The sequence below is a fragment of the Meriones unguiculatus genome, chromosome 8, assembly GCF_030254825.1.
Source record: "Meriones unguiculatus strain TT.TT164.6M chromosome 8, Bangor_MerUng_6.1, whole genome shotgun sequence".
NCBI lineage: Eukaryota > Metazoa > Chordata > Mammalia > Rodentia > Muridae > Meriones > Meriones unguiculatus.
In genome coordinates this window covers 108,207,089-108,218,532 of record NC_083356.1, presented here as the reverse complement: position 1 = coordinate 108,218,532, position 11,444 = coordinate 108,207,089, and the positions used below count along the sequence as shown (strand labels likewise).

General features: G+C 37.1%; 1 protein-coding gene across 1 annotated transcript; it reads left to right on the top strand.

Moving 5' to 3' along the window:
* The first annotated feature begins 5,753 nt into the window (after positions 1-5,753).
* Positions 5,754-6,812, top strand: LOC132656047 (olfactory receptor 5M11). Its single transcript, XM_060390597.1, has one exon. It carries the CDS (start codon positions 5,785-5,787, stop codon positions 6,757-6,759), a length of 975 nt encoding a protein of 324 aa, XP_060246580.1. The 5' UTR covers positions 5,754-5,784; the 3' UTR covers positions 6,760-6,812.
* The last annotated feature ends 4,632 nt before the right edge of the window (positions 6,813-11,444 follow it).

The following is an 11,444-nucleotide window of genomic DNA, read 5'->3' as shown; positions in this document are numbered from 1 at the left end:
TGGTTGCATTGTCTTCCACTGTGGCCTGGTAAGGCTGCTCCAGCAGAAGGGAAATGATCAAAGAGCCAGTCACTGAGTTCATGTCAGAGACAGCCCCTGTTCCCCTTACTAGGAAAAGCACTTGGAGGCTGAGCTGCCATGGACTACATCTGAGGAAGGGGTCAAAGTTATCTCCTTGCATGGTCCTTGCTTGGAGTATCAGTCTTTGCAAAGACCCCTGGGTCCATATTTTTTGGTTCTGTTTGTTTTCTTAATGTGAGCACAAAATAACCAAACCACCTCTCTCTCCTGTCCTGTCTGTGTGTCTTTCCACTGCAGGGAATATATACCATCTTAAACTATGAGCCCAAATAAGTCTTTTTTTCCCTTAAATTGTACCTGTCAGGCCTTTTCTCAAATAAAAAAGCAAGCACCAGTAACACAGATATTGTTGGAGGAGCTGTTAAAACGTTGAATAAAATCCCACCTCAGATATATGTTCCAGTCTGCTTTGTAGACAGATCCTGAGGAGGCGGACAGGGAGATGCGATTAAGAGGACGATTCTAAGTGAAAACCTCTAAGTTCTTTGCTATGTGGGGTTCCCTATCTCCCCGTGGCACTTGTTTACAAGGCTTGACAGGATATACAGGCTCTCTGCTCTGTTCCTTCCATGGTTAGACCCATGTCTTTTTGCTGAAGGACCTTTAAAAGACAACGGTACATCTGTACTGCCCACCTTCTTACTAGGTAAAGTAAGGAACAGCATCATGAGAGTGCTCCTCTGTTTCTTTTTTAATATTGTATTTTAAATTTTATTCACGTTTTATCCTGGCTGTAGGCTCCTCCCTCTTCTCCTCCTGGTCTGTGCTCCCTCCCTCTCTCTCATCCTCATCCTTCTCCCATAGTCCACTGATAGGGGAGGTCCTCCTACCCTACTGTCTGACCCTAGCTATCAAGTCTCATCGGGACTGCCTGGATCCTCTTCCTCTGAGGGCTGGCTAGGTAGCCTCACCAGGGAGAAGTGATCAAAAAGTAGTCAACAGCTACTAGTCCATGTCAGAGACAGCTCCTGCTCTCCTTACTAGGAAACCCACATGGAGACTGAGCTGCCTATGGGCTACATCTGATCAGGGGTTTAGATCTTCTCCATGTATGGTCCTTGGTTGATGTATCAGTCTCTGCAGGGCCCCCATGGACCAAGCATTTTTGGCTTTGTTGTTTTCCTTGTGGAGCTTCTGTCCCATCTGGGCAATTCCATTTTTTTACTAGTATGATTCTGTGGAGAAGGAATCATTCAAGTACATGAAACTGGTGGATTATACTTTTATAGATGTAAGCCTGTGGATCGAGGTTTCTGTGTTTTTTGTAAGCCTACATTCTGCTATGAATCAAGGCTGGCATTTCACTTTTGGTTTCATCTTCATCTGACAATTTCAAGAAGATTGATCTGAGAATAAAAATTAAAATCAGAAAGGAACAAATACAGAAACTGAATAATCAAAAAGTTATACCAGATAGTGATTACTTTGTATTGACTATTCCTTCTCTTCCTAACTATACTTGGTGTACCAATGTTCATTTTATTTTTTGTAAGTGCACAGAGCACATGCCATGCTTTTATATACTTTGGTTTTGAAGATTTTGCACAAGCAGTCAAATACACTCCTATGCCTAAACAAAAATATCAAAACAGGGCAAATTTGCCCTCAGGATTTGTGCTAAAGCAAATGAATTAAGGAAACAACACAGACCTGTTTCACCAAAATATCTTACTGTTCTAATGTACTGAATATGTTCTAAACGACATGCTACAAAAAAATAAAATAACCCTTCATTTAATTCTTACTCAGTTGCTTATAAATTTTTGTGTAGAGCTCTGCTCCCTATTCTGTGGCTGCTTGTGCACCATGTGGCTGACCTTCATGTTAGATTAACTGAAAAGACAAGTTTTTAAATTAATTTTTAATTTTTTTATATTAATTACAGTTCATTTGCTTTGTATCCCAGCTATAGCCCCTTCCTCATTCCCTACCACTAGTGGATACTAGACCTATAATATAGGATAAAAATGTTTTTTTTTTCTTCTTCTCATTTTCTTCTTCTTCCCTAGAAAGCTGCTAGGATTTACACATTGTCTTCCCTAGAGTTGTTTGTGTGTGTGTGTGTGTGTGTGTGTGTGTGTTTTTTAAACTTTTGTAAAATTGCTCTCAAGTTTTAATTGGAGTTTGTTCTATTTTATTTTTTAATAATTTTTTATTTTTTATATTAATTGCAGTTTATTTATTTTGTATCCCAGCTGGAGCCCCATCCCTCATTCCCTCCCAATTCCAGCTTCCGTCATTTCTTCCCATGCCCCTCCCCAATTCCACTGATAGGGGAGGTCTTCCTCTCCTTCCATTTGACCCTAGCTTATCAGGTCTCATCAGGACGGGCTGCATTGTCCTCCTCTGTGGCCTGGTAAGGCTGCTCCCCCCCTTAGGGGAAGATGATCAAAGAGCCAGCCACTAAGTTCATGTCAGAGACTGTTCCTGTCCACCTTACTAGGCAACCCATTTGGATACTGACCCGCCATGGGCTATATCTAAGTAGGGGTTCTAGGTTATTTGCATGCATGGTCTTTGGTTGGAGTGTCAGTCTCAGAAAAGATTCCTGGGCCCAGATATTTTGGTTCTGTTGCTCTCCTTATGGAGTTCCTGTCCTCTCCAGGTCTTTCTATCTCCCCCTTGTTTCATAAGATTCCCTGCACTCTGCCCAAAGTTTGGTTATGAGTCTCAGCATCCCCTGTAATACCGTGCTGGGTGGAGACTTTCAGAGGCTCTATGTGGTAGGCTCCTGTCCTGTTTCCTGTTTTCTCCCTCTTCCAATGTCCAACACGTTTGTCTTTCTGAGTGAGGATTAAAAAATAAGTAAACTAATAGATTTGTTTGTATACTAAAAGATACATGTGTAGTATAATTTTATTTAGTTTTAATGTTAGATATAGTTGTCTGCATAAAAAGTGTAAATGTGTTTATTCTCCATCTGTTCTTTCATTTGCCCTTTATTTTCATGTGTTGGCAAAATAATTACTTGTTGTTAAGTTCTATTCTTATTATGTTGTCAGGAAATATTAATTCTACACATCTAAGCCTAACATATGAAACCAGTGGTTCTCAACGTGTGGGCTGCAACTCCTTTTGGGGTGAACAGAACTTTCACAGAGGTCCCATACCAGATATCCTGTATATCAGAGATCCACATTACAGTTCCTAACAGTAGCAAAATTACAGTTTTTAAGTAGTAACAAAAACAGTCTTACGGTTGGGGGTCACCAATACATGAGGAACTGTATTAAAGGGTCACAACTTAGGAAGGTTGAGAACCACATTAAATTAATTCTACTATAACTCTTCATAGTCTTTCCAAACAGTAATAATTTTACTCAGTCTGTTTTGTAATTTTACAACTTAGCTCCAGGTATTTTTAAAAAAATTGATAAAGCACACATTTCAGCTTGGGAAAAATTTTAGAAACATCAGAGTCCATGAATTATGTCATAATATTAGGCCATGATTAATTGTTCAACTTATCTTTATGAAAGAAACAGACTTATTTTAAAATATTCCCTTAAGTATCATTTCTTGAAACATTCAGCTCAAGGTGATTTTTCACAAGCTGATACATCTCCATTGTTCAACTCCCTACATTCTAGTGAGGGAATATTTATACCAATTACTACTTTTCCTTAATTAATTCTTTGGGGAATGTGGAAAATTATTTTGGAGATAAAAACTTCAGGTTACAAATTTGGTATAGATAGTGTTCGGCAACTTCTTGCTTGGGTTGCTAGTGTCTCAGGAATAATTTTTTCTGGGCAAGGTAGGAAAAAAAAATAATATCTATGTTGACACATTTGTTTTTATATCATTTTGGATATTTATTACTTGAAGTTAGTTATCAGTGTTAATGTTAGTCGAGATTCTTATCTTGCTGAAATAAGTATTTACTTAGCCTTTAGAATAGTGATAAAATGTTGAAAATTTTGTAATAATCATAATATTACACAAATAACATTTTCATTATTAATTCAAAACAAAAATATGTACTAAATAAGTATGCCAGAAGAGACATTAGAATTTCTCATCATATTAATATTTTTATAATAATTTCTGTTAAAAGATAGACACATGCACTTCTTTCCTAATACTCAAAAAGAAAAATATAAACTGAATTTTTTTTCTTTCTATTAAAACCTATTGTAGAAGTTCAAAAGTCTTATCACTAAGTGATTAGAAGAAATTTTTATTGACATGATATTTTTCTTTTTCTTCATTGTCTTAACATTAAATTCTAGAGTTCCATATGTTTTCCTACAAATGACAGGATTTCCTTCATCCATGTGACAGAATAAAATTCTATTAAAGAGCACAATATTTCAATTAGCCATCTTGAAATGGATGTGAATTTAATTGAATATTAAGCTTTATAAGAAATTCTGTTATACAGAGAATTTTTAAGCTGTAAATAATTCCATGTTATACATTACAACACAAAAATATCTAGGATTTTTTTTTTTGCATTGGTAATAATTTCTACTTCTATGAAATCTTTCATTTTTTTCCTCATAAACCAAAATATAAATATGTGCTGAATGTTCATGGTATAGTAATTAAAGAGTTTTGTTTCTACCCTTAGAATGCTAATATGAAAACTGTTTGTGAATATATATGTGTATGGGATGTCCTGGAAAGATGAATATAAAGAGACTTATTAGATTCATATATGAGGAGAGTATGTAAGAAATGCCTCACAAAGGAAGTTAAATATGCTTAGCATTGTGGGATTGTTATACTGTGAGGCAAAATGAAGATCAGAGAGACAGGGCTGATGCATCAATGATTTACAATGGATTAGTATTGTGATACAGTTAGAAGCACATCCAGAGGAATGGAAACCAAAGTTAAATAGGGATTAGTAGAAATATAAACAGAATTATTGTATAATTTGCTTTCAATGTATGTAATATATTAAGAAAGACATGGTTTTAACTATCATTATTTAATAAAAAATTTAAAAAAATTATTACAATTGATTCACTCTGTATCCCAAGTGTAGCTCCCTCCTTTGTTCCCTCCCAATTCCACCCTCCCTCCCTTCTCTCCTCACATGCTCCTCCCCCAGTCCACTGATAGGGGAGGTCCTCCTCCTCTTCCATCTTAACCTGTACTATCAGATCTCATCAGGATTGGCTGCATTGTCTTCCTCTGTAGCCTGGTAAGGCTGCTCACCCCTCAGAGGGAGATGATCAAAGAACCAGACACTGAGTTCACGTCAGAGACAGTCCCTGCTCCCCTTACCAAGGCACCCACTTGGAGAATGATCTGCCATGGGCTCTATCTGAGCAGAAGTTCTATGTTATCTTTTTTATCTCCATGAAATCTGTACACCTAAAGAAGCTAAGCAATAAGGAGGACCCTGGGGAAGACACTTAAGCCTCATTCAGAAGGGCAAAAGGGATAGGCTTCAGAAGTAGGAGAAGACAGGGAAAAGGACAGGAGCCTACCACAGAAGGCCTCTGAAAGACTCTGCCCCTCAGGATATTAAAGCAGATGATGAGACTCATAGCCAAACTTTGGGCAGAGTTCAGGGAATCTTATACAAAAAGGGGGAGATAGAAAGACCTGAGGGTACACGAGCTCCACAAGGAGAGCAACAGAACCAAAAAATCTGGGCCCAGGGGTCTTTTCTCAGACCAATACTGTTATTTTTAATCTCCACATCTGCCTTGTTTCCACAGCTTGAAGCACAGAGCCACAGCTCAAGAGATGCTCCTGACTAACAACACTGAAATTACAGAATTCATTTTACTGGGGCTCACAGATCGCCCAGAACTCCAGCCTCTCCTCTTCGTGCTGTTTCTGTTTGTTTACCTTGTCACTGTCTTAGGCAACATGGGCATGATGGCCCTGATCAGACTGGATTCCCGCCTTCACACGCCCATGTACTTCTTCCTCAGTAACCTGGCATTTGTGGATCTGTGTTACACGTCAAACGCTACCCCACAGATGCTGAGTAATTTCTTATCAGACAAAAAGAGCATTTCCTTTGTTGGCTGCTTTATCCAGTGCTATCTTTTCATTGCCTTTCTCCTCACAGAGTTCTACATGCTGGCAGCCATGGCCTATGACCGCTATGTGGCTATATGCAATCCTCTGCGTTACAGTGTAAAAATGTCCAGGCGAGTCTGCATCTGCTTGGCCACATGTCCTTATGTTTATGGCTTCTCAGATGGGCTGTTCCAAGCCATCCTGACCTTCAGTATGACCTTCTGTAAATCCAATGTCATCAACCACTTCTACTGTGCTGACCCACCACTCATTAAGCTGTCTTGTTCAGATACTTACATAAAAGAGCATGCCATGTTGATATCAGCTGGTCTCAACCTCTCCAACTCACTCACAATCATCCTGGTGTCTTATGCCTTCATTATTGCTGCCATCTTAAGGATCAAATCTGCTGAAGGCAGACACAAGGCTTTCTCCACCTGTGGTTCCCACATGATGGCTGTCACATTGTTTTATGGAACCCTCTTCTGCATGTATGTAAGACCACCCACTGACAAGACTGTTGAGGAGTCCAAAATAATAGCTGTCTTCTACACCTTTGTGAGTCCAGTGTTGAATCCACTGATCTACAGCCTGAGGAATAAGGATGTGAAGCAGGCCCTGAAGACAGTCCTCAGGCGAAACGTTGGCAGTGCAGCACTCATGCCTCCAGGTTCCAAGAAATTGCAGCTGTAGTTCATTATAAATATATTTGTATTTTGATGAGTTTTTAATATTCTCTAAGACCATATATTTGGTGTCATAGCTAGATGTTCTTCGTTTTGAGGTATACCATCTGTTCATGTTCAAATCCATGTGATAGACAGATCCTCAGATTAATGGGCTCATCACATTAAGAGGACTATTCTAAGTGAAAGCTTCCAAGTGCTTTGCTATGGAGGATCTGCCCCCATCTCCACAGGGCACTTGTTTACAAAAGTTAACAGTATATACAGGCTCTTGGTTCAATTCTTTCCATTGGTAGACCCATCATTCTCTTTTCTGAAAGACCTTTAAGAAACAGTGGTACAGCTGCACTCCACACTTATTTACTAGTTAAAGTGAAGAAAAGCATCATCTGAGTGCTGTTCTGTTTTTTTCCTGATGTGTTTCTGTGGAAGCACATCACAGAAGGAGCCATGCAAGCAGCATGAAACTGAGGGACATTGCTTTTGCAAATGTAAAACCGTGGATCGAGGATTCTGTGTTTTGTCAGCCTACTTTCTGCTGGCATTCAGGTTTGGAATATCACTTTTGTTTTCATCGTTATCTGATCTGAGAGTAAAGATTAAAATTAGAAAGTGGGAGACAGGAAAACTGAGCAATCAATAAACCATGGCAGATTGTGATTCCTTGTACTGACTGCTCCTTCTGTTTCCAATTACGTTTAGGATGCTAATGTTTCTTTTATTCTTTGTAACATATGCTATTGAATATTTTTCTGTAAACAAACAAATAACTATTGCTTCCCTGCTGACACACCTCATTCTTCACAATTTTAGGATTTTGAAACCAAATTTCTATGTCTATGATTATTCACATTTTTTTTGATGAGGAATTTTTGGTATAGTTTGTTTCCTGGACAGAAAATCAAACATGAATGCATTATCATATTTATTGATAGACTTGATGTCCTTAATTCTTGCTGAAAATTTTTAATATGTTTAAAAGATGTCTAGGTAAGATGATCAATCCTCACTTAGAGAGACAAATGGGATGAACATTGGAAGTAGGAGAAAACAAGTAACAGGACAGGAACCTACCACAGAGGACCCTTGAAAGACTCTACCTAGCAGTGTATCAAAGCAGATGCTGAGACTCATAGCCAAACCTTCGGTAGAGCACAGGGAATTATATGAAAGAAAGGAGAGTGAGTATGACCTGGAGAGGACAGGAGCTCCACAAGAACCTAATATATCTGGGCACAGGGGTCTTTTATGAGATTGTTTCTATAACCAAGGACAATATATGGATATAATCTAGAACTCCTGCTCAGGATGTAGCCCATGGTAGTTCAGTATCTAAGTGGGTTCCCTAATAAGGGGAACAGGGACTATTTCTGACATGAACTCAATGGCTGACTCTTTGACCCTCCCCACACCCCCTGAGGGAGGATCAGCCTTGCTAGGCCACAAAGGTGGACATTGCAGCCAGTCCTGAAAAAAATCTGATAAGCTAGGGTCAGATGGAAGGGGAGGAGGACCTCCCCTATCTGTGGACTTGGAAAGGGGCAGGGAGAAGCTGAGGGAGGGAGGGTGGGATTGGGAGGGAATGAGGGAGCAGGCTACAGCTGGGATAGAAAGTTAATAAACTGTAACTAATATCTAAAAAATAAAATAAGTAAAAAGAGATGTCTATACTGAATAAACTTGCTTTCTAATAAATTTATTGAGTGTATTTATGCTGGTCTAGTAAATAATTAAAACAATAAAATATTAGAAAGTATCTATTTTATATTGAATCTTGTTAAGTGACCACTTAGTCCTTTTGTCATTTTAAGGGATTGTGCAGTAGACAATTCTAACTTTGAAAGAATCATAGAAAAATCAAAGTTTATGAATTATGTGAAAACATCATACCATTACTAATTGTTGTAGCCATTTTCTTGCAATAAATAGCTATTCCTATTGAAAAAAATCCCCTGAGAATCAATTCATAAACACACAAAATATGCAGCTCAAGATGAGTACAAGGTGATGCAATACCACTACTCAAATCCCCGGGTTCTAGCGTGTGCATCTCTAAACAAATTACTGCGTTTTCTTCAATTATTTCTTTGGAGGGTTTTTAAATTCTTTGGGGACAAACACTCCCAACTACAAATAGGGCATAAACCATTTTCAACAGCAACTTGTTTGGACATCCAATGCTTCTGTGAGAATTTTTTCTAAGTTCAGGTAGGAGTGCAAATCATGACCTCTGTATTACTAATTTGTCTGTTTGTTTCAGTTTGGATATTCAACATGAAGAGTCAAATGTCAACAAAACTCCTTGAATACTAGTTTAAGATCTTACCTTGCTGTAATAGTTGAGCATGTATGTGTTATATAGATTGATTACAAAAATATTAAAATTTTATTGAAATTATGTGTATGTGATAATCATTCTGTTTGACAAATTACATTTCAATGATTAATTCAAAAGAGATTATTAATCTCACTGACATTTTCAGAATATGTTAAAAGGGTAATTACCCACAAAACCATTTCATCAAAAATTAATGAAAAAAGGCCATAATTTTGGAAGGGAGAAAGGAGGGGTATATGAGAAGCTTCAGAAGGATGAAAGAGAAGAGAGAAGTGAAGTAATTATATACAATCTCAAAAATAAAGAAAGTAATAAAAATCAAAAGGAAGATTATGTTGAATTATATTCCTGTAAAAATAAAACTATTATATAACTTTTAAAGGTTTATCTTTAAATTATTGGAGAGAAAAAAATTGGGATCAAAGTTAATATATCTAAAGGTACATTAGTAATTATGAGTTTAGAATTGGTAGACTCAAAATTGTAAGATAGGCACCATAGAAATGGGAGGTGCTATGGATAATGCTCAATGTCTGTCACTGAACAGGCAGATAATCCAAATATAGAAAGGATGTGACTCTGAGAAGGGAGACCTTATGATCTAATTAGTCTTAAAGGAGTTTTACTAATAACATAGAAAATTGTGTTCATTGTCTTATTGACCTAGACTTCAGTGTTGTTCATTGTAAAGAGGTGATGTCCCTTGTCCTCTTATTTGAGAAGCACCGAAACCCAGAAGAGATGAAAGTGCTCGATTCTGTGGTGGAAGGGCATACAAGAACAATGTGCACTCCCTAAAGGTTGTGCACAGGAACTACATGGTGTCGTAACTATCTGGCTTATCCATGTTTTTATTTTGTACCTTACAATCTCATTTCCTCAACTAAGCTCACTATCTTCTGTATATCTTCATGTTCAGCCAGATAATTAGGTGCCCAGATACTGGATTTTAAATTCAATAACTCTTATTTTAATTTCTCTGCCCCTTTCCTTGACTAAAATTGCATCTATTTTCCCATTCCATGCAATTTATATGGGCAAATAACAGCTTTTGTGTATGAGATGGTACATACATGTTTAGTGATTTTTAAAAGTTTTAGGAAACTCAGCTACTCTGCTACCATGAATTTATCTATTTATTGATTGATTGATTGATTGATTTTTATTTATTTATTTTTAACCATGAAATTTTTATATAGACCAGTTCCAGAGAAGAGGATATGGACACTTCATCTAACAGTAATTCAGATACCACAGCTATCTGTAGAGCTGATTTTATAGATGTATTTATGTTTTTTTAATTATTGTAGATTGCACTTTTTGTCTAATTTGTAAGCTAGAAATTCTAGTAACTCAAAATTTCACTTATATATTCACAATGAATCCTGACTTAACACAACAGTCTTTTCCATTTAAAAGACTATATAATTTGCCAATTAATGTGATTAATTTTTAGATTTTCATTTGGAAATAAACATATATTTTGGATATATTAAGTTATTAAATTTATGTTTAAATTTTTCAATCTAGAGAGAAGTTAATGTTGTGCAGCCAGTGAAATTTAGTTTTCTTTGCTTTTACAAAGAATACACATGTTGGGCTGGAGAGAGGGCCCAGCCATTAAAGGCTCACGACCAAAGCTATGAGAATACACATGTTTAAATATCTCATCAGTCCACATCTGGTTCATAATTACTAATAAAGCTTAAATAGGATCAATGTCATAAAGATGCAGCAGTTTAGAAGGATGACTGTCTACTGTCTTCCCTCATAATTTCTCTGTGACATTTCTTATACACGTTGAATAGCTTCCATTTCAATTGAAAGTCTCCAGTGGAATGACTCCATGTAGAATGTTCAAATTACTTGAGAGTCATATACTCTTGTCTTTCTAAACAATTATTATAAATGCCTCAAACCTCAGATCAGCTCCATTGTTCGTCAATGTCTACCCTAATTTTTAAATGCAAATATCTACTTAATTCAAATACTTATTGTTGAACTATGACATTTAACTATGGTTTTCATCACTCTTATCATATGACACCCACCAGCTTTTTCAATTCAAAAACCATTACTGGTTACCTTATTTTTTCACCAGTAGATAGCCTCTATGCATGTGATGTTCAGCATTGCTTGTGTACTAGGTTATCTTAATTAAGTATGCAGCATGCGGAGGGCACTATCAAGTCAAGGCACAGAATTTGTACTTGGGTTTGACTCCTTTGCCATGAACAGCTTGTGTATTGGAAATATACAGCTGGTGAATTGGGCAGCAGGTGGGACTGTTATTTGTAACATAGTAGAACAAGCCTGCAGATTTCTATTTTGTGCCTTAATGGAGGACAGGTTGA

Bases quoted from the DNA above. Each gene is read 5' to 3' on its own strand.
- LOC132656047 (XM_060390597.1), top strand. From the start codon at position 5,785: ATGCTCCTGACTAACAACACTGAAATTACAGAATTCATTTTACTGGGG.